Raw genomic sequence first — 22,452 nt, 5'->3', positions numbered from 1 at the left:
ATTATCAAACTAATGAACAACTTTTTAGAGCATAATTATCACATTAGCTAATAATTTCTTAGCATTTAGACTCTTAATAAAATATCTGCACATAATTGATGATCAATCTAAACCCAAACTGTGGATACAACTAGTGCTGAATTCTGGGATATATGTGGAAGCAGAGTAAAAGGATATACTGTGGAAGTATCATTTGCACATCTAGATCACATTTCAGTCATTAGGAATACAAATGCCTTCCTTCTCATGGAAAAGATAATTGGGTAATTATTAAGAAAAACAAATGACAGTCAAATGTACTGCAAATGAGAGAGGAGTGTAAAGTATTGGGTATCTCTGTGCTTCAGGTCAAATGTTTTTACCTTCTGCTTCTGTATGACGCTTTCCCCCAGCCCCTCCAATAATATTTCTGCAGGCTGTGAATTAAACACCACTGGTTTATCACTGGAGAAGTGAATCAGTATCTCTGATATGTATCATACCGAAACAGACACTTTTGTGCCTCATTAAATATTTTTGCTTGTTTACTTCAAGATCCCACCAGAATCTGTTCTGCACACGAATCTGCCATAAATTATCAGTTTTTGAAGCATTCAACTTTCATATACATTAATGTGCTTTTTATTGGTATTTATCATATTAATTGAATGACTTAGAAATATGAATGTGTGGCAAAATTTGTGCATCTTTTGTGTAATATTTAGAAGAGAAGTAGCATGCAAAAGCTTTCAGAAAGCTTTAAATTTATAATTATATTTCTTGTTATTTATGGAGTTGATATAGAACATTTCATTCATTTCTTTGGAGAGCAGTGTCTTAATTTCTTCTGCTAATGTCCTGTCTGTATAGGTCATACTGAGATGCATAATTTATCTTAGGTCACATTACAAAATGTAGTATGTTTCACTATTGGTCTAACTTGTGAAATAGGTGAGCTCAAGGACTCTGAACCAATGTATTTTTAAAACTCTAAAATAAATTTGCAGTCTAGCAGCAGATGAACCTAATATCTCTGCTTTTGAAGTTAAGAAGCATTTTTGGTTTTGTTTAACTTTGTCTTTTATCCACATTAGCACTTAACAATTTCACTACAGATCCATCTCTTTCTTGTTCCTAATACTTGTTTGCTCGTACTATTTGCTTGTTTCTGGACTAACAGTACATCATATTTTTTTTTTTTTTTCCTCCTATGGCTGAAAACTCAAAAAGGGAATAATTGAGAGAATACAGGAGTACCATCTCTATGCAGTCCAAGTATCTAGGACAGGAATACATTAGGGACAGGAATAATGAAGATTTTTCCAAATAATATTCAATAACCCACCTTAGTCTTCTGAAAATTGCTTCCAAGTATTTAAATGATAATCCTGTAGCAGCACATACCATATTGTAACCGGGGTAGCAATACCTTTGGCAAAAGTGACTTTTGGTGAGATTATTACCAAGATGAAAAGATAATGACCTAATTTCTAAGCAGTTCTCTAATTCAAACATTTTTGGAAACTGAACATTTGAGTGCTGAAGTGAAACATTAAATGTAACAGCAAAAAATGTTTGTCACATTTAAAACTTTTCCATCAGTCTGATTTTGAAGTTTGTTTTTTAATTCTTTTATGACTATTGTAAATTTTCCTGCTATTTCACAGCATTTCTATAGCAGTGATTTCAAACTCTTTAATTGTAATAGAGTCAGGAAACAGTTTGAAAAGATGATTAAATGTTCCAAGCAGTACTGAAGAAAATCTATTTTTTAATAGCTGTAAGGACAAAATGGAAACAATAAACTGTTCCAGTTAATGCACAGTAACATGGCAGTGTTAGGAAGTAGTAATGCATTACTATGAAGTAATGTAAAACACAATGTAGCAAACTAAAATTTGAAAATATTTTCCTGAAATATGAAAATAACTGAAAATCTTCATTTTTCTCACTTTACAGTGCCATATGCAGAACAAGAAACCTTTACTTCATATCTCATATATATAGTCCTTAGAAAACAAAACCACGCTGCTTTTAGTCCCTGCTAAACAAGTGGCTTTACCAGTTCTTACTCCTGCTTATTCACGGAGGAGCACTTGTGGAGTTCTACTTTTTTTCCATTTAAGAAACAAACTCTTGTTGATTCTTTGGAGGTTACTTTGCCGATGCACAGCAAAAATACCACAATCCTCCTTTTTATCTGAAATGTCTGTGGAAAGAAAAAGTATTTCACTGAATAATAGTAATATGGGTCCTTTAAATAACCAGTTGTAGTACCTTTCTCCACAATAGAATTCTAAACACTATTTCATTAGCCCAAAGAATGACTATTAAGAACTATTACAATACTAAATCCAGTTATGAAAGGGTTTATTCTGTGGACAGTGAAAAGTACATACAGTTCATACCATTCATAGAATGAAATTTGGTACTCTGCATCTCTTCTGTTACATATGTGTATGTATATATTTTAAGCCTAGGTATGTCCTTTTTCTTTTCCCCTCTCTTAAATTAGATAACACACTTCATAAGAATTGTTCCAGGTTACTGAAGGATTCTATCTGTGAAAAATTTCTCTTTCTAGAATAAAATGAAATGGTATATGATTTGTATATATATATATATTCCTATAAGCAGGAAAGTTTGAAGATTGTATCTCCCCAGTAAGGAGCCTATAAACAGATGTAAGACTTCTGCATTAGTCATTGTGAAAGTATTTATGTAAAACCTAAGCATTTAAATTTGCATATTATCATCTGTAAAGAAGTTTTGGAGAAAAAAGTTTTCTTCATGGAGACTGAAAACTTTTTATCTGGGTGTTGGCTGTCTGTTTAGAAAAAGGGAAGGAAACAAACTTGTGTTGTTTTAAGACAGTTTAAAACTTTTTGTTAGCCAAAGTAATGAAAAGCACATTTTAGCAAAATCTTCTGAGGCCATTTTTGTAGTCACATTTCATTTAGTGTTTTGTTTCCTTTTGTTACTGCTAGTCATGAGACACTAAATATTACATGAATGTGATAATTGCACTGAAATTGTGTGTTCTGTAATAAATTGCTTTGCATGTCACAAGAAGCTAATGTATATCCTTAAAGCGGGAAGGAATCATACAGATAGTACCTTCTAACACTGTAGATGAATGTGTTTAGGTGTTCTTATTTTGCCTGTCATCTTTACTCATGTTCTGTTGATATTCTAACCGAAAGGAGTAATGTTCATAAACAGAGATGCTATCAGAAGCAGTGTTTTATAAGTACGCTGCATATTCCAGTCTAGTAATATTTTTTTAGTAGTATTTTATTTATGACTTTCTAAAGCATATTTGGAACTGTGCTGATAGAAAGTAAGATTCTGACATGTGGCATTTGTCACATCTGACTTAAAGAAGATGTTAGAATGCATCAAATTATATTTAAAATACAATTTTAAAGATACTTATCATTTATCTTTAAAAATCTTCTTCACCAGTTTTATAAGATAAAGCTTTTGTTCAAATGAGATCTACTCTTATTATTTCCTTATATTATCCCTTATTATTTTCTCATATTTAAGAAAAACAAAACAAACTCTTCCTGGTTTGATATATAATTTAACATTAAATTAACAGGATAAACCTAACATTGACTGGATATTTAGCCCCTAATGTATTGTACAATCAGAAAATATATACTTTTTTTTTCTTAAATCTGTGGGTAATTCAAATCCTTTTAGGAGAAAAATGTCTTAAACTTGCCAGTTTCATGCAACTACACTAAAATATTGGTGAAAAGATAACTTAGATGCTGAAGATAATATTTCTATGCATTTTATAGTGCAAAATTTGCAGGATTCTGTGATCATGCTTTCATACACTGATTCCACGAATGCCTTTAACATAAATTATGTCTCATTTCAAAATGTGTTACTGTTTTTCCAATAATTGTGCCTCTATTGCAATGTTGAGGAATTTGTTACATCTGTTTTGGGATATTTATTTTTCAGAAAAGCTTCTGATCCAAGGTCACACAAGAAATCAGTGGCAATGAAAATTAACCCCAGAGATTCCAGGTCCTGCTTCCCTCCTCCAAACCCTGTGTACACTCGGTATGGATAAAGGATACTGCTGAAGTGTACTGTCTTTTCCCACAGTGGCTTATCCACATAAAAAGGACTTCAAAGTCAAATAAGCAGAGTTTTTTATGTCAAGTGATCCTTTTAAACTTCTTGCTGTTGTGGGATTCAGAAAGCTTTCAATATAATTTTGAAAAGGAATATTAAAACCATGGTATAGTCCAGATTCACATTGCTGTATTCTAAATCGATATAAAAATTTAAACTACATTGTTTTATGGAAAAGGTTGTAAAGAAGAAAATTTTTCATTTGCTTTTAATGTCTTGCATGACAATGATTCATTTTCTTAAATCCTGTTCTAGACAGAAATAAGTGGCTAAAATGTAATTTTGTTCTGTATTTATAGGAAGCACATGTCTAAGCTGGCAACCTTTATGGAGGTATTTGAACCACCTCTGTAGCTTTCCAATCCGTAACAGGATCTGAAACTGGATTATCAGTACAGCCCATAGCACACTTGATTAAGGTTAAAATTCCTTCAGCCAGCAACCCTGATCACTCACTGTAGCACAGCATCTACCATCCCTCCTGCTCCCAGTATCATCCATGCCACATCAGTGATACTGGGTTTTTCGGATGAGCCTCCTCACTGCCTCCTGGCTATGCCTGTATTAGGAGAACTGTAGCCCCTTCACACTTCCAAAAAGCCATCACTTCCTTCTCTGGAAATGCTGACAGTATACTAGCATCCACTGAACTCTCAATAATAAGCTTTTGACCTTTTTATCCCTCTACACGTAGTACCACCTTGCATAATCATTGGCTCTGATTACCAAATGGCCAATTTCAAAATTGGAACACAGCAGATATAAGCATATATTTTAATGGTATAATACTGATAGACTTGCTTGATTCTCTCTTGAAACACTTTTCTAAAAAGTTTTTTATCTCAGATACTTTGTTCACAGATACTTTGTTCACAAATACCAGTTACTCCTTTCTCCCATCTTTCCAGGTTAATTAAACAAAGACTGTCTGAGAGTTCATGTTTTCTGAATGGCAAATAAACAATCAGAATAAGAGATTTCTATTTGTCACATCAGGATTAGTGCTGGGCACCATAGTTATCTTAAATTCAAAGTATTGATCTGAGGTGAGGAAGAAGAAATAAAATAATTTCATTCCTAGCTCTCAGTCACCTTTTTAACATTACTTAAGACATGGATTTACATTATTATATTTTAAAATGTACTGTATCATTAAAAAAATGGTGTTTATGCCACAATGTCACTGATGTTACTTTTTATAATATATTAATTAAAGACCACCTTCTTCATAGCTGTTGTTAAATTTGTGCAGATTGGTGCATGGTAACAGTAATATGGCTATAAATTTAAGAAAATATAGCTATTAATAACTAGTGTGTGTATGTGTGAGATCTTTATCAAGTTATTTTATTAGAAAAAAATGAAACTTCATCTTACATCTTCATACAAGGAAATCACAGTTAAAAATGAAATTATGATTAATGTTATTGTTTCCATAACTTCGTTAATGTCAACAATGCTGTATTAGAATAAGTTTGTGTTTAAATTTTTCTTTCCTGATTTCACATTTGAAAATTAGTCTGGTAAATTCCTGATACTGCCAAACCATGGAAGTTTTAATTCTGTCTGTTGGTTATCCTATTATATGTGAAATTAAGGAGTTAAGAGCAGGACCAATTTTTTTCGTTAATTTTTGCCAAGATGTGTAGCAAGCTGACTTATTTTTTTTCCTTTGGATTTTGCATTTGAGAAAATGATTTGAAAATTGAGGAAAACCAAGATGACTTGTAGACTAAAAATGGAAATTCTTCAAGCTTTTTTGGTGGAAAATGCAGGCTTTTTCATTTGAACAATTTCAGAACAAATTTTTTTTTACTTTATAGTTTTTCTAAAAACTATTTCAGATTTTTTTTCCCCTTGGAAAATGAAAAGGACATCTACATTACTCTTACTACTTTAGACACTACATATTGTCCTTTTTGATAAAATATTACTATAATTTTTTTCTAGTGGTTTCTGTTTCTGAAGTTACAGTTACTACAGTATTACACTGATGACTGGATTTTCCCTATTGGTTATGGTAAAAGAACTTGGTCATATAAATGTTTTTTCAGTAGTGACAACTGTGATGAAAAATCCTAGTGGATTTCAGGTTCAGTAAAAGCAGTTCTAGTATATCAAGAATAATAGGAGATCTGAATTATCCTGGATGTCACTACAAAAGATACAGTATTTAAAGATTGTTTTACAATTGCTCTTGCATATCTGGCTTGGACTGGCCTGTCTTAAATATTCCCCATCACTGTGATTCTTCAGGTGTTGATCACTACTAAAATCTAGTGAGCTTTTGATAAGTGGTTATCGTGACAATGAAAACTTGAAGAAGTGTTCAGCTATACAGCAGTCACCTACTGTACACAGTCAATAAAACTTCATGAGCTACAGATTGAGCTGTAGCTATGTGATGCCATGTGCCCTACTGTTATAGGGCAGAGATGAATTGCTGTATCATTAACATTCTAAATGAAGAAGTCATATATGAGACCATCAAAGCAAGCTAAGCATTAAATACACATTTTACTACTCCTTTTAAGTTTTCTGTATCTGTTTTGAGGTAGCAGTGAAAATTCAGCCATTTCCTCTAGAATGTGCTGCTGGTTGTGTATGAGAACTGATGTTTCTGCCTATTACGGGTATATAAGCTGTGTTAAAAATAAGACAAACCGCAGCACCTGCATTTTTTCAAGCTGTTAGACAGAGATAGGCATTAGCTTGGCTGCTTGTCCACATATCAATGGCAAGATTTATGACTCTTCTGTCTGCTTATCTGACAGCACGCAGTGCATTCCTCTATTTGATTATTAAGGCTATCCTGAATACAAGGTACAACAGCAGTAAAGAACAGCCTGCTTAGAAGGGAACAACACAACTCAGTATGCTATAACAGCTTCTGGAAACCACTAACCCTTTATAATTGAGTATACCTGATGTGGAAAGCCAATCCTTTTTATTAATTTCCTTTCCATTTTATAAAAATTGCAGTGTAATTTGTAGCTTGTCTCCTAGCATTAAGCCAGTGGATTTACACAACATTTTCCTTAAAAATACTCAAAGTATTTTTTTGCTATTTATTTACATATTCAGTAGCAAATATAGGAACATAACAGTAAGGCCAAGGCAGTTTAAAGTTACCAGATAAGTATCTACTTGCATCTTACGCAGCAATGGAGAAAGCAGCCTTTAAAACCTCCCATTCCTCTCAATGTCTGAACTTACTTATGTGCCTTTGCTGAGCATCCTGAAAATATCTGAAACACAGACTTCCATGCACACATAAAAGGGCTCTCATCTGGAGAATGAGGAGCTGTTTTGTGACTATAGCCTGGTATTCAGAATGCAGACATGTGTCTGCCTAAGCTCCTGCTCTGATTAGGGTGTGAGTTCAATTTAAACTGCTTAGATGTTCAATTAAAAAATGGTGGTGCCCTGTATGCAGTATTAGGTTGGCCAAAGCTAGCAGCTGTTATTCACTATGGAGAGGCCTGGGATTTTCAGTCATTTTGCATATCAGTAGGACATGGTGCACTTTGAAAACCTGTTGATTTGAGTCCTCTTAGTGTGAAGGTTAAGATGAACCTACATATGCTAGCATCCAAAATATTTAATTATGAGATGGTCCTCCCCCACTGCTTGAGCGGACAGATACAGAAGCAGCATAAAACAGAAATGAAAGGAGCCTAGTGGAAGTTTGACATCCTACAAGTTAGAAAACAGCTAGAAAACCGCAAATATATGGTCTAATCTATATTCCTCTAGGGATTTTATTTTTTATTCAGTGTCTATCTAGTGTAAAATGTGAAAATATTCAGGAGCAGGAATCAGAAGCTATGTTTTCCTTCCTCCTAGCAAAATATCCTAATCATAGGATAACAGAAACAGGTTACTCTATCTCTGTGTTCCTTAGGAATGGAAATTTACCCTGAGTTAGACAGACCATATGCTGCCAGCTTTGCAGGGCATACATTTATCACAGGGACAGAGAAAGTGTGAGTGAGGGAAGAAACCACTGAATGGTGCACATGGGAATTTACACGTCGTTGCCACTCACAGGAGATAGAGACTTTGTCATCTTCATAAAATTGTCTTACTATGTGATGGACTGTCACTACCATTAGGAATTACGCAGATACAAGAGGTCAAAATCCATTTTTATATTTATTTTATCTTATACTGAGAATAGTGGCAGCATCTTTGACAAGGAATTCCCCATCTCGAGAATTTAGAAATGAGCAGAATAAAAAATACAGGAATAAAGAAGGAAGATTGTATTGAGCTTCAGACACATTGAAATTAAGGAAGAAATCTTCCAATGTAAAAATTTCAGGGAGAATAAAGAGGTATTGTAATGCTTATTTCCCTTTATGAATCCATTGTAACTTAGGATATAATCTTTTTTTTTTTTAATAACTGTTTGTGTGATACTGATTTATTCAAACATCTTTGAATAACTGCTTTCCAGGTGCCTGAGGAAAGCCTATAAAATCTGTCTTTGTTTTCATTATGTTCATGGAAATATCTTTTTATTTTTCTTGTCTCTTAATACTTATCATTTATTTGCTAATTTTTAGCTTTCTGCAGCAATTTTTAAAAATTTGCCCCAAATCAAAATAGGTTCCTCCTACATGTCACAGTTTGATTTATAATGTTTAGGTGCTGTAAATCTTAAGCAGCCCAAAATCTTGTCTATCAGACTACATTTTCCTGAGCAGAGCACTTCATTAATTTCAAAAGCAGTGGGTTGCCTTTCAGGTTAATATTGCATTATTGTGCAAATAAACATGGTAATTTTTTTCAGTTTTAAAGTGTACTAAGCCTATATTTACCTGAATGTTATCTAAGTTTCTTTTGCTTCAGTTTCTGAAATATTGTTAATATTGGTTACTGATTATATACACATTCTATACTCAGTCAGTTTAGATCATTTCCCTACGTATCTAAATTTTTCTTAAGCATCTGCCTCTCCCATCAGTGCCTCATTCTCAGTTTTAAATGACTAATGTTTAAATAATTATTAGTCACATCTCAGGGGTTAGTGCTTGTGCTTTTAAATTAATATTATTTGAGCATCTGTCCCTAGGGCTCTCACCAGGAATTTAAGACCTCATCTGCAGGAAAACAGTTAACACCTCCATCCTGTAGTGAGAAATAGGTTGGAAGAGGCATGAGGTTTGCAAAAGTGAAAAGCCTTTTCATATTTAATAGTATCAGAAAGGGACAGCTGATAACTAAATACACATGCTTTTTGCTTTAGAAATGGTTTATCTACTTGTGGTGGGTTGACCCTGGCTGGATGCCAGGTGCCCACCAAAGCCGTTCTATCACTCCCCCTCCTCAGCTGGACAGGGGAGAGAAAATACAACAAAGGGCTTGTGGGTCGAGATAAGGACAGGAGAGATCACTCACCAATTACTGTCATGGGCAAAACAGACTCAGCTTGGGGAAAATTAACTCAATTTATTACAAATCAACCAGAGTAGGGTAATGAGAAATAAAACCAAATCTCAGGACACCTTCCCTCCACCCCTCCCCTCTTCCTGGGCACAACTTCACTCCCAGATTCTCTACCAACCCCCCCCAGCGGCACGGGGATGGGGTTTACAGTCAGTTCATCACACGTTATTTTCTGCCGCTTCATCCTCCTCAGGGGGAGGACTCATCACACTCTTCCCCTGCTCCAGCGTGGGGTCCCTCCCACGGGAGACAGTCCCCCACGAACTTCTCCAATGTGGGTCCTTCCCACGGGCTGCAGTTCTCATGAACTGCTCCAGCATGGGGCCTTTCCACAGCGTGCAGTCCTTCAGGAGCACACTGCTCCAGCGTGGGTCCCCCATGGGGTCACAAGTCCTGCCAGCAAACCTGCTCCAGCATGGGCTTCCCACGGGTCACAGCCTCCTTCGGGCATCCCCCTGCTCCTGTGTGGGGTCCTCCCCGGGCTGCAGGTGGATATCTGCTCCACCGTGGACCTCCATGGACTGCAGGGGGACAGCCTGCCTCACCATGGTCTTTGCCCCGGGCCACAGGGGAATCTCTGCTCCGGTGCCTGGAGCACCTCCTCCCCTCCTTCTTCACTGACCTTGGTGTCCACAGGGTTGTTTCTCTTACATGTTCTCACTCCTCTCCCTGGCTGCCATTTTCCGTCTGTCCCAACTTTTTTTCCCTTCTTAAAAATGTTATCACAGAGGCGTTACCACTATCGCTGATTGGCTCGGCCTTGGCCGGTGGTGGGTCCATCTCAGAGCTGGCTGGTATTGGCGCTCTCGAACACAGGGGAAACTTCCAGCAGCTTCTTACAGAAGCCACCCCTGTAACCCCGCCCGCTACCAAAACCTTGCCACACAAAGCCAATACACTACTTAGTTGCTCAACAAGACTGTTTACAAACTGACTGTAGTTTGTGAAGTTCAGTCTGACTCAGTTCCTGTACGTTCAGATTCTGAGAGCTTCTTGCTGAGAAAGTGGAGTGTTGAAGAATTTTTTTTTTTAGACAATACAAAGCCAGGTAGCAACATTACTTTAGAAATGAATAAGTACAAGCTAGGAGAAAGCAAGCGGAAAAACATTTCTTGCACAGATACAATGCTTGGTTTGTAATTAGTGATCTTCAGATGATGGCCATTGGCCATCCATTAGTATTGACAGATGCTGTTAGCATGAGGACCAAAGAGACCATATGGATACTCATTGTTTTTCTGAGGCATTCCATGTCACCATAGTAAGGACATATCAAATTACTTTTATTGTCACTGTATCCTTGGCCTTTCCAGACCCAAGAATAAATGATGTTACCGCAAAGTATGTATAAATTTACATTTCATGGGCAATGATATCTCATTAATGAGAAAAAGAACAGCTGAAGCACAGCACTGTTTCACAAACTTATTTGCTTCATTTAAGATTAAGGCTGGCTCAGAAGAGTTCTAGGAATTATCATTTGAGGCATGTCCTACTCCAGCAGTATGCTTTGTTTGGGGATGTTTTCATTGCGTGATAGACCTTATGCAGGGTGTAGTTGCTTAGATTGCTGTATTTGTTGAGAACAAGGTTAGCGTGTACATATGGCTCAGTACAAAAAAGCAACATTTGAACCCTTTGCTCAACATATTTATCATTTCAGGCACACAGTCATTCTAAAATACGTATACATCTTCATTTCCGGAGGCAGTTTGGGGCATCCCAGTTCCATGCTCTTTTATATGTTGCATTTCCAGTGAACTCTCCAGTTCATTATAGTTGTATCATAAGTCTAGAACAGTAGAAAACAAGAATCCAGAAATCTCCCTCCCCCCTGCTACATACACATAGGTGGCGGTTGATCTGGAAGTGGTAACTGTAATCATTTCAAGTTTAACTACATAAAAGAATAATTATTTATTCTTCATCCCTCTCCTATTTTGCTTCTAAATAGTGTGGTTAGTTCATATTGCCACACTGTTTTTATTCACAATAGTAAAATGGATGTTGTATGGAAAAAAACCAAACAGATTTTCTTTAAGGTAAGTTTGATTTGTTGCTGGGTTATTTATAGTTTGACTCAAACCTCACCAAAATCATGAGATAATTTCATGAGCTGCACTCTATGAGGTTTATTAAGTTAAAAATTTCAGGCTGATGAATCTTTTCCCAAACTGATGATTAAATTTGTACTTGTATGCCATTTTGGCTTACTAGTGGTTTGGTTTTTTCTTTCTTCTTTCTCCCACTACCAGGTGGCATTTTTGAGTGTGTGGAATCTGGTCCAATGGGAGCAGAAGAATTAGCCTTCAGATTTGCTGTGAACACAATCAACAGAAACAGAACTCTTCTGCCAAACACCACATTAACATATGACACCCAAAAGATAAATCTCTATGACAGTTTTGAAGCATCCAAAAAAGGTAACCTTTTGCATATTTAATTTTTTTTAACGAGCAACTAAGACTCACTTGGCTTATCTACGTGAAAAAATATCTCTCCAATAAAGCCATATGCAATGTGCAATGAGACTGTACAAGTTGGTGGCTGACATCAAAGAACTGCTTTAAAGACCAACCTTTGAAGGCTGTAATGGTAACTGCTTGAAAATTACATTGTCACCTTTGCTTCCACTGCCCCTGTCTAAAAGCTATTTCTTTAAATATTTAAAATCTGAAATAAATTTTTCTGAGCTTTGTGACTAGGGTGTTTTTGAGACCAGCTCCTTTGGAGTGAGAAAACACTATCTCCAGACTTTGTCCTGGGAAATGCTAATTGCCTCCAAATTCTAGTGAACCTGGAAGAAGGCTCCAATTCAATTTTAAGCATTCAATCACTTTAAGTACATCTCCACAAATAGCTTTAGCATATGAATGTCTCATAGTTAATCAGGTGTGGGCTCCAAAGGGGAACAAATAGTTGCAATTTTGTGCATCTTATGTCAACAAGGCATAAAAATAAGCCTAAATATTAAGTCTGTGCTTAAGAATTTTGCTATCAGGTAAATGTCTAGGCCCGAGTTCAGCTTTTTTCTCCTAACTATAAATGATTTGTTTAAAGAAAAATTAAAAGTTAAAAATAGTTTTGAACGCTTTTCCTAAATTTTCAAATCTTTGATTCTCACAAAAATTGAAGCTTTCAGATTGTTTTACGTTCAAGTCTATCACAATAGGTGCAAGTTGTACTGCAGCATTGCCATATCCTAAAAAGTACAAACCCCAACAAGTTCAGTATGTATTTACAGGAGAAAATACAAAGCCTGGTGTCAGAACTCAGTAGGACTGAATTTTACACTGTATTACATGTTCTTTAAAAACATTTTTTTTATAAATTGAAGAGCCAATTTCATATGGATGTTATCCTTAACCAGAAAATAAGAAGGATGAAAGAATCAGAGGTCAACCTGTACTTCTTATGACAGGTTTCTAGCCTAAATTTGCCAAGTGATCTGGTCGCAACATGCCACTCCCAACGGTTAAATAATGAAAGCTTTACACAATAAGGGATTTCTGGTGTTATAGTGGGCTAAGATGAATGAAAACATTTGGTGCCACATTAGAAATGCTACATAGGGAAAAGCTGCTGTGTCAGGATGAATGTACATGAAGTACATCTTAAAAGTGTAATATAATACTGATTCAGTTTAAAAATTATGAGAAAATTTTTTCTCTTTTGCTGTAACATACAGAGCTAATCTTGTTAACCTGTTTTATCTGTTTATTTGCTAAATAATTCTAATATAGGCTGTTGTTAGGTATGAAAATAGACAATATCCATATTTGTACAGAAATACACACAGTTTAGTCATTGTAAGATGCTTTGATTTATGAAAAATATTATGGGCTAAATATTTATGCCTAGCAAGATGGTTTCTTTGCAGAGGAGAGTGTATGGAAGAAGAGAGAGGCAAACAACACTTTTAACAAAGTATTTTTGAGTTGTTATTCTGGTGTTTTGGATGCTGGATTAAAGCAGGTTCTGAAAGAGACTACTCTTTCCATCTCAGCCAACAGTGAATAAATGGGCTGCTCCTTAATTCTGGCCCCTTCTTTCTCCTTTCTTCCTCATCTTCTAAATTCAACTGCTTCCTGACTCCAGCACACACTGTCCTGTGAAATTTAATGGGACAGATTCTCTCCATTCCTGAGGGAGGATGTAGACAGCAGAGAAATTTGTTCTGCGATCTTTATCCTTTCCTGAGACAATGCAACTACTTTTAGCCCTTACTTGGGGTTTGCTTGAAGGTGTGAGCTAGCCCTAATATTATGTTGCTAAATCTTGATAGACTATAATAGCTGAAGTTAGAATGGCAACGTGCCGTGGATTGGATATATTGAATAGATTGTACGTATTCATTGTTTCCACTTGCATCTTGGATGAGAATGCAACTCTCTATTTGTAACTGGTCAGGCTGTATCAAAATCTGTGTAATCTTCTAGCGCTAATAGCTTTTTGCTTCATCAATTCACAACACAGCCAACTACATTTGTGCTGACAGGTGCTTTAGTTCAGAATCAAAGGCTAAAGGTTAACATAAAATGGTTCATTTTATTATGATGGCTCCAAAGCAGAGTTTTAACAATGAGGTTTAAGCATTTGACTCATTTTGTGGTTCATGATTATGTCCATTAGTGAGCAGGCAGGCACTGCATCAGAAATAGCCTGCTTAGACCTCTGAGTAACACATACTTTTGAAGTTGTATATAGATGAAATATTAACAGATTTTTAAAGGTACTATATGAAAAAGCAATCTGAAGGCAAGATGGTATTTCCAAGATACTGTTCCAGTGAAGAATAATGTAAATGCAAACAAAGTATCCCTCAATGCACTAGAAAAATTGGTATGCATCTGATAAGGCCAGTGCCATATTAAATCACGTGTGAAAGCATTGCATTATTCAAATCTCAGAAACAGGGGAAAAAAAAAAAAAGCCCATTGAAAAGCCATCTGGTAGCTATTGCTGTTGTTAGTGATCCCATTTACTGACATTTGCATAAAGCTTGTTGATTACTCTTAGGAAGGGCAATATTAGCATAAATGTTTTTTTATCAAGCTAGTCATTTAGGCCCTGATCCGACGCTCAGAAATGCAATGGAGATCCTGGATGTATATGAGAAGTTCATTTAAACCACCGGTGCGCTGCAGTAATAAAAAGGTGTGCCAGCATAGTTTCTGGAATGCACTTGAAAGACTTAGCAATATTTTCATTATGTTGAAAAGGATGTGCACAATAACACAATTAATTTTGACTTGCTGAGAAAAGTAATGCAGCAAGATGTATTTCTATTGCTTGTATCCTCAGCTGTCAGGAACATTGATGGTGGAGTAACAATATTAATTAATCAATCCTCATAAAAATACTCGCATCGAGATTGGATTAGGGAGATACTTTCCATTACTTCTCGCTACCAAATAGGATGTTTTCTTAGGAGACAGAATCTGTTGGTTTTCATAATTGCATACTCATAAAGATTATGTCTACGGTAGTGATCTAAACAGGAGAAGGACATGGGCTGAAACACTGGTCTGCGGTATTGACTAATTTTCCTGCCGCCTTTTTGGCATGTTCCAACTAATAATCTACAAGATAATACTGGAGCATGCTGTGGGAAATAATACAGACCAGAGACTGCTAATGCACAGTATAGGTAGGGCCAACCTGTATTGGAAAGAGGAGAGCTAAGCCACTTGAATGCAGCAGTATCGTGTCAGTGACTCTCAGGGCCTGTTTTATTTATTAATATAGGTGTAGAAAACTGAGTATTTCCGGTGTTGAAGAGGGGACACTGATTTTTTTTCATTAGCAGATAGCAATTTAATTTTGGTTTAGGGAAAATGTTGACCTTTAAATTTTGCTAGTCAATATGCCTACTTTTCAGATACAGAAATTCAAATGTCCATTTCAAGAAAATCAATCATTTGCCTCATACTAAACTAGAATCTACTTAACACGTACAATTCCTGAGTAATTAGGATCTCAGTAGAAACAGTGTTGATTGATTGAGGAAGAAGTTAATGCTTAAAGAGCCTAGGTTAGAATACTGTCCCATATGGCCCTTTTCCAAATGTAAGATGCAGCTGAGCATAAATCTCTTCTCTTGTCAGTGCTTTTTAAAAGATACACAATTGCTGGCCTTTGTGGCTTCCACTGACATAGAAGTGTTTATTAAACATAGCTGAGCACTATTTCGATGTTAAGTGTTGCTATTCATCAGCTCATAGTGAAAGCTTAGAAATGTATTCTGAGGTTGAAATCTGTGCAAGTGAAAGTGTTACACAAGAAGGGAGCTCTGTCAGCAATAAAAGTTATATTTCATGGAGTGCCTTTTGTTTAATATGAATTGTGCAATACCTTCTGGCACACTGCCTTCTCACTGTGCAAGTGAAAGTGTTACACAAGAAGGGAGCTCTGTCAGCAATAAAAGTTATATTTCATGGAGTGCCTTTTGTTTAATATGAATTGTGCAATACCTTCTGGCACACTGCCTTCTTTCATCATTGACAGACTTCTGTCTCCTCTTCAGCCTGCGATCAGCTGTCCCTTGGGGTGGCTGCCATCTTCGGACCATCCCATAGCTCCTCAGCTAATGCTGTGCAATCCATCTGCAACGCTTTGGGTGTTCCACATATCCAGACCCGCTGGAAACATCAGGTGTCAGACAACAAGGACTCCTTCTATGTCAGCCTCTATCCAGATTTCTCTTCACTCAGCCGTGCCATCCTTGACCTTGTGCAGTTCTTCAAGTGGAAAACAGTTACTGTTGTTTATGATGACAGCACCGGTAAGGCTAAAGCTTTAGACTATGTGCAGATACATTCACATGTTCAAAGAGAGGGAGGAGGGGTGTCGCTACTCATATTTCTTAATTTAAGAAATCTTAACTAAATTACAAGAATTTCTGTTGGCAAGGTAGTGTATAACAAATAATGTGGATTTATTAGCATAAGTATTCTCATAAGTATGCTTCAGTTGCTGAATTCTGTGCGTTTGAGCTCACAGCTGTCAATAAATCAGTCACGCTCTATGTTTTCTGCAGTGTCTTACCAGTTGCTAACAGCTATGTCTTTTGACTTTATTTAAAACTTAAATTTTGAAGAAAAATATGGTAACCTGAAAGATGTACTAGTATGCCAGGTGAAATAGGAGACCTAAATTCTAGCACTGCTTCTAGCATTAGTTAAGTTAGAAAACAAATACCATATTTGTTTGGAATTTCAGTATCTGCTTTTTTGGATAGAATTGCAGGAGGAGCCCTGATTTTAGCAGCTAGGAATTGAAACCAAAGGAAGTTTGGAGGCTTGTTTTGCAGATGAGTTACCTCAGTTAAAAATGAACTGACTCTCCAGCAGAAATATACCAGTTTGCTACCTTTCCCTTACCTCACCCTAAAATTTGTTTTGCCCTTCTGTTTTGCCTTGACAGTGACATCTTTGAAAAATGTTTTAAAAACTTAAGTTTGATTTGAGGTCTATCCTAGTGGCAGTCAGAACTAAGACCCTGGTCAGAGGAAAATCTGACTGTAATGGAAGATACAAGGAAGGTCCTTAGCCAAATGGGATATATTTAATACTTTTGGAAATGTTGCTAACTTCTTCCATGCTGGTTGAACTGTCATTGGCAAGAAAAGAGCACAGTGAGCCTCAAACCCTTCTCATGGTTCAGTGAACTGGAAGATTGTTGATACCCTTGTTACATAATGCTACTATCTATCTAAATCTGAAATAAAAAAATAAGATCAAGAAACAATCCATTACATGTGAGGCTACCTGTAGTGAAGACTAACTCTGCTAGATAAACAGCAGTTACAGCAGGACAGAATGCCTGCTTACTATTTAAGTTCAAACAAGATGTGTATATAGCTATCAAGAGGTGAGAAGGGAACAGAGATGGCAGTGCATAAAATTATTTATAATTGATTTTTTTCTTCATGTCTTTTTAAAAAAAGCAAGGCAGTGAAGTTTAGAGGCTGCCTCCCTAAAAGGTTAGCTTTCCAGACTTAAGGCAAGAAATACATAGCTTGTTTATTCAAGTTGTTTTTTTTTTTTTATATATATTATTATTCTGAAATAGGACAGGAAGTGAAAAAGCCTCAAATTTTAATCAAATGGTGATTGAAAAAGTTATTTGTGGTTCAGTGAAACAGTTATAGACTTAGGTTTACATAAATTGGAAATATTTCACTTTGATTTAAATAATTTGGAGACTATTTTTACAATAAACAGGTTACCTTTTAAAACAGGCCTTTCAGTTAGAAAAGTTGTATGTTTTAACGCTTTGAAACCGCTTTGCTCAATATTTTCAAGTAATTTTCTCCCCTCCTAAAAAAAAAAAAAAAAAAAGAAATATTTCATGTTTAATGGGCTCTCTAAACTCCATGTTTTCTGAAAAAGATATGTTGTTAACAGTCATGCTAGTTCTGATCTTTTCATAAAGTACATTTTCAAGTCAGGATGTAAGCAGAAATAGGAATGAAGATGGAAAAGAAGTTTTTCTTGTGTATGTTGTGATCTACTTGACCTACCTGCAACTACTGTTAACATTTAAGAGAAAAAAAAAAAAGACCATGAGCTCTTTTAAAATAAATTTTAAATAAATTTGACAATGAATAAGGAGATTGAGTTATTTAGTTCATTTAAAAAGCATAAAAATATTTCAGGAAATATTTGCTTTAAATTTATATTTCTTTCTGGAGTGGCTAGACCATTCATATTATGATATTGGTTGTTCCTGCTGGTAAACAGTAATCCCAGCTACAACATCTTTTTTTTCTTGAGATCTGTTCCTGTCTGAAAAGACAGAAAAAAGAATTAGTTTTAAAAAGGTAATCCTCTCTTTTTTTGTGGCATTTGCTGTAAGTATATTTAAATTCTACTTTTTTAAGACTGTCAGTTTCTCTTTGTTAGTAGCATCTCCTATGGATAATTCAAAGACTTCAAAAGCACAACACACTGCTGGGAAGTCCACACCATCGCTTGCCTTTGAAGTACATATGGGAACAACACTTAGCTATGAGAAACCGACAATCTTAAAGAAGTAGAGTTTAAATCTTGTTAGAGCTCAACTGCAAACTGGTGGTTTTTGAAGCAAGGGGCGGTGGGAGAGGAACCTTTTGAAAGGAAGTAGTTACTTCAGCTGAAGAAGAGGTTATCTCCTGCCATGGGATAATATAAATATTCAGTTGTGAACCTAGGGCTGAAGCTGAATATGATAGTTTCAGCTAATATTTAGAAACTGTGTTGTAAGACTCCTTGTGCCATTTAAGACTTAATTACAAATCCATTAAAATGAAGGCAATGAAGACAAAACATTTATCACTGTTTATATCTGTTTCTTCCATTTGGCCAGAGATTCCTTAATGTAAGATGGATATCATTCTTATTTTCCCCTCCTTTGTTTCTCTTTTAATCACCCACATTTTACTCTCCTTTATTGAAAAGTTGTTTAAGATGATAATGCATGCTTTATTTAATGATAATTTTAGTGTTATGGATTTCCTTTATCTGAATGGAAAATTCCCCAAAGTACACCCTTGTCAAGATAATCATATGTTGGTATAGCAGTTACAGTGATATTTTTTTAATTGTTAAAATTAATATTATTGGGGGGACAAATTTACTTTATGTATTTCTATTATTACTTTATAAACATGGATACAAGGGGAGATGATACTTTCATTATAGACAGGAAGAAAAGTTAGAAAACATGCATAAACTATGTCTGGATTCTTCTCAAGATAAATTATGGGGAGTTGCCCATATGCCAAAATCCTGGAAGACTGTAGGTCCATTCCAAGGGAAAGTATGATTTTTAAAAAATTTTTCAAAATGTCTTTATATCTTAATTATTAGGGCTCCATTTTATGAATTCTCTAAGGAATTGTTGAAGTTTTACTTCTCTAATAAAGGAAAGATACCTCATCCACTTCAAAGCATTCCAATAACAGCCGTGTCCCTGTTCTTCATTCATTCAGAATGGGATATGTCTTCTTGAGTAAACACAAATGGAAAAAGCTGTGCGGTTATTTGACACACTGCAGTCAGTAAAAGCCCATGTTAACTCTAGTATCATTCCCAGGAATGCCCTGGGGACTGATATTTCAAGTGCACACTTCAGCTGCCTCTTGACAACACCATTGTGTCCAATTGTATGCGATCCTCCATGCTCCTATCCTATAGGAAGGAAAGCCAGTTATGTGACTCTAATAGTAGAGCATTTTCGTACTGTTACACGAGGTACTCTATGTAAGTGTAGATGCAATCTTCCATAGTGTTTTTGTGTGCTTTTCATTCCTTAGTGTAGCTGCCTTCACAATGTCCATGTGACGAGATGTGCAAAATAGACTGCCACCACTTGTATTTGATCTGGATCCAATTTGAGCTGAGACTGTGTGGTACGAAGGTGGTACAGAGGAATTCAGTCCACGGTTAAAGCCAATTTTGAAATAAGAGAGAAATTTGGAATCCCAGGCTCGCTTTGCAATAATGAACATCTGCACATCTAAAAGATTGCCACAAAGAACACCCATTACTGGATTGTATCCCTCATCGAAATATTCTCCCTGTATTCTCTGTGGAGGAATAGCGGTACATCTTGCTACTGATTTAAGAAAAGACATAAAGAAGTTGCTTTTCATGCACTATGGGTAGCAACTAGACCCTGTCCCCAACCCCCCCCAGCTTTATGATGCAGAAATGGCTAAGTCAGAGAAGATTAACCTATGGAGTCTGGCTAGTGCTCCTCATGTCAGTCTGGACCTCAGAATACTAGGTTGTTCTGTGCTGATCATACCTGCTTCACATGTTCAGGAGCCTGTCATGAGGAAAGCAGGATAACTTGGCACAGGAGAAAATAGAGGTTGTGTCATGCTGAAATAGACAGAGATGCTTCTAAAGGAATATGATCAATAACACTAGAGAGAGCAAAGATCAGGTTGAATACAGTGTAATAAGGAAGAGTCAAGCCTCTACAAATAGGATGAAGCAGATGAATAAACTAGAAAGCTTAATTCTGTCTTGTCTCAGTAAGAAGAGATGCAGTCTGTTACAGTCGGGATAAGTTAATAGAAATAAAAATGAATACAGAATGCGCAAAGGTTTTAATATTATAATAAAGCCTTCTGCCCTGGTAGTATTTTATGGAGTAGGTATTGTGACAGTAGGCAGATGAGTCTGTTCTTTCAGGGAAGAAAAAATGTGTGAGTCCTTTTTCTGTGAATCTGTGAATACTCCTGCCCCTGACTTTTTTGCATTAAATAATAGCTATACTTTGCTTCCTTCTATGATTTAGTCTCTCCCTTTATTTTAGCTCTCAAGTTTTTTTTTTAATGTAGTCCATCTGTTGTGCAGACGAAAAATTGGAATGAGGCTCTAGAACACTTTTCTTGCTGGTCTGAAGATAAGTATTGCTTTCTGAGATCATTCTAAATGGCAAAGTATATTCCTTTTAACTAGAATTTCCCATTAAAAAAACCCCAAACACCAAAACCACCACCACTACCCCCCCCCCCAACCAAACTAGCAGGATGTAATGAGAAGTTGGTTAGTTTGGGTTTTTTCCTTAAAGTAATTTATGGTATCTTTGTTAATTAAATCCCACTAAACTGTCCCTGGATACTAATTAAGTCATTTCAGATTTACAGATTTGCTACAGTCAATTGTCTTTAAGAAAGAAAAGTGGAAAAAACACAGTATGTTCATCAGCTGCATGTCCTAATGGTTTTAATTGGTCTCAAAACAGTAACTTAATTTCAAGTATATATTCTAATCTTTGTGCTAAAGAAAAGAGACTAGATAAATTCTAAATAAGTTTGTGAATCTCAGAGAATTCCAAAACAAAGAATACATGAACAGTTAGATGCTGGGGCCTTTAAATTATGGTGACACTTGTATTGCCAACTAATGCTTTATGCAGATCAAATTGATATAAACAGGGTTCTGTGATTTTTCTTAATTAACATTTGTTTTGGTCTTGGGTGAACGAGTATAAACACAAAAAATCTGTTGCATCTATGAACAGAAGCCAAAGTAAAAGCTGGAAAAAATTACTTCAGAAATAAAAATGTTTTGTGTTGGTCTTCAGTATTGAACTCTGTGCTTTAATTCAAATGAAGGAAAAAGAAAGATGTCAATTTATTGATATTTTTACTGTAGTATACAAGTAGCATTGATTTGTAAATAAAACTACAATTTCCTTCTTGGGACCAGTATTAAAATTCACATTATCTTATTCCTAATGTACTTAGCATTGTTGTGGCCTCACCTTGAGTATTGTGTGCAGTTCTGGCCCCTACAATTTAAGAACAATGTTAAGGTACTTGAACGCATCCAGATGAAGGCAACAAAGCTGGTGAAAGAGCTGGAAGGCATGTCCTATGAGGAGTGGCTAGGGACTCTTGGCTTGTCTAGTTTGGAGAAAAGGAGGCTGAGGGGCGACCTCATTGCTCTCTGCAGCTTCCTGAGGAGGGGACATGGAGAGGGAGGTGCTGAGCTCTTCTGCCTGGGATCCAGTGATAGGACACGTGGGAATGGTTCAAAGCTGTGCCAGGGGAGGTTCAGACTTGACATTAGGAAGCACTTCTTTACTGAGAGGGTGATCAAACACTGGAACAGGCTTCCTAGAGAGGTGGTCGATGCCCCAAGCTTGCCAGTGTTTAAGAGGCATTTGGACAATGCTCTTAATAATGTGCTTTAACTTTTGGTCAACCCTGAAGTGGTCAGGCAGTTGGACTAGATGATCGTTGTAGGTCCCTTCCAACTGAACAATTCTATTCCATATTTCACATATCTTATTTCCAGGTATCTTACACCTTGTGGTTTGTTGTGGGTGTTGGTTTTTGTTTGTTCCCCCCCCCCCCAGCCTTTTTTC

General features: G+C 36.1%; 1 protein-coding gene across 4 annotated transcripts in view; it reads left to right on the top strand.

Annotated features, from left to right (window-relative positions):
* Positions 1-22,452, top strand: part of GRIK2 (glutamate ionotropic receptor kainate type subunit 2) — a 432,874-nt gene that overhangs the window by 124,760 nt on the left and 285,662 nt on the right. For all 4 annotated transcript variants that reach the window (XM_052781434.1, XM_052781430.1, XM_052781432.1 and 1 more), the window contains 2 exons: positions 11,841-12,008; positions 16,112-16,369. In XM_052781434.1, coding sequence (XP_052637394.1) covers positions 11,841-12,008; positions 16,112-16,369 — 426 coding nt within the window. The remainder of the gene's footprint in view (positions 1-11,840; positions 12,009-16,111; positions 16,370-22,452) is intronic.

The sequence above is a fragment of the Harpia harpyja genome, chromosome 3 (genome assembly GCF_026419915.1).
Source record: "Harpia harpyja isolate bHarHar1 chromosome 3, bHarHar1 primary haplotype, whole genome shotgun sequence".
NCBI lineage: Eukaryota > Metazoa > Chordata > Aves > Accipitriformes > Accipitridae > Harpia > Harpia harpyja.
This window is presented reverse-complemented; position numbering and strand designations above follow the sequence as displayed.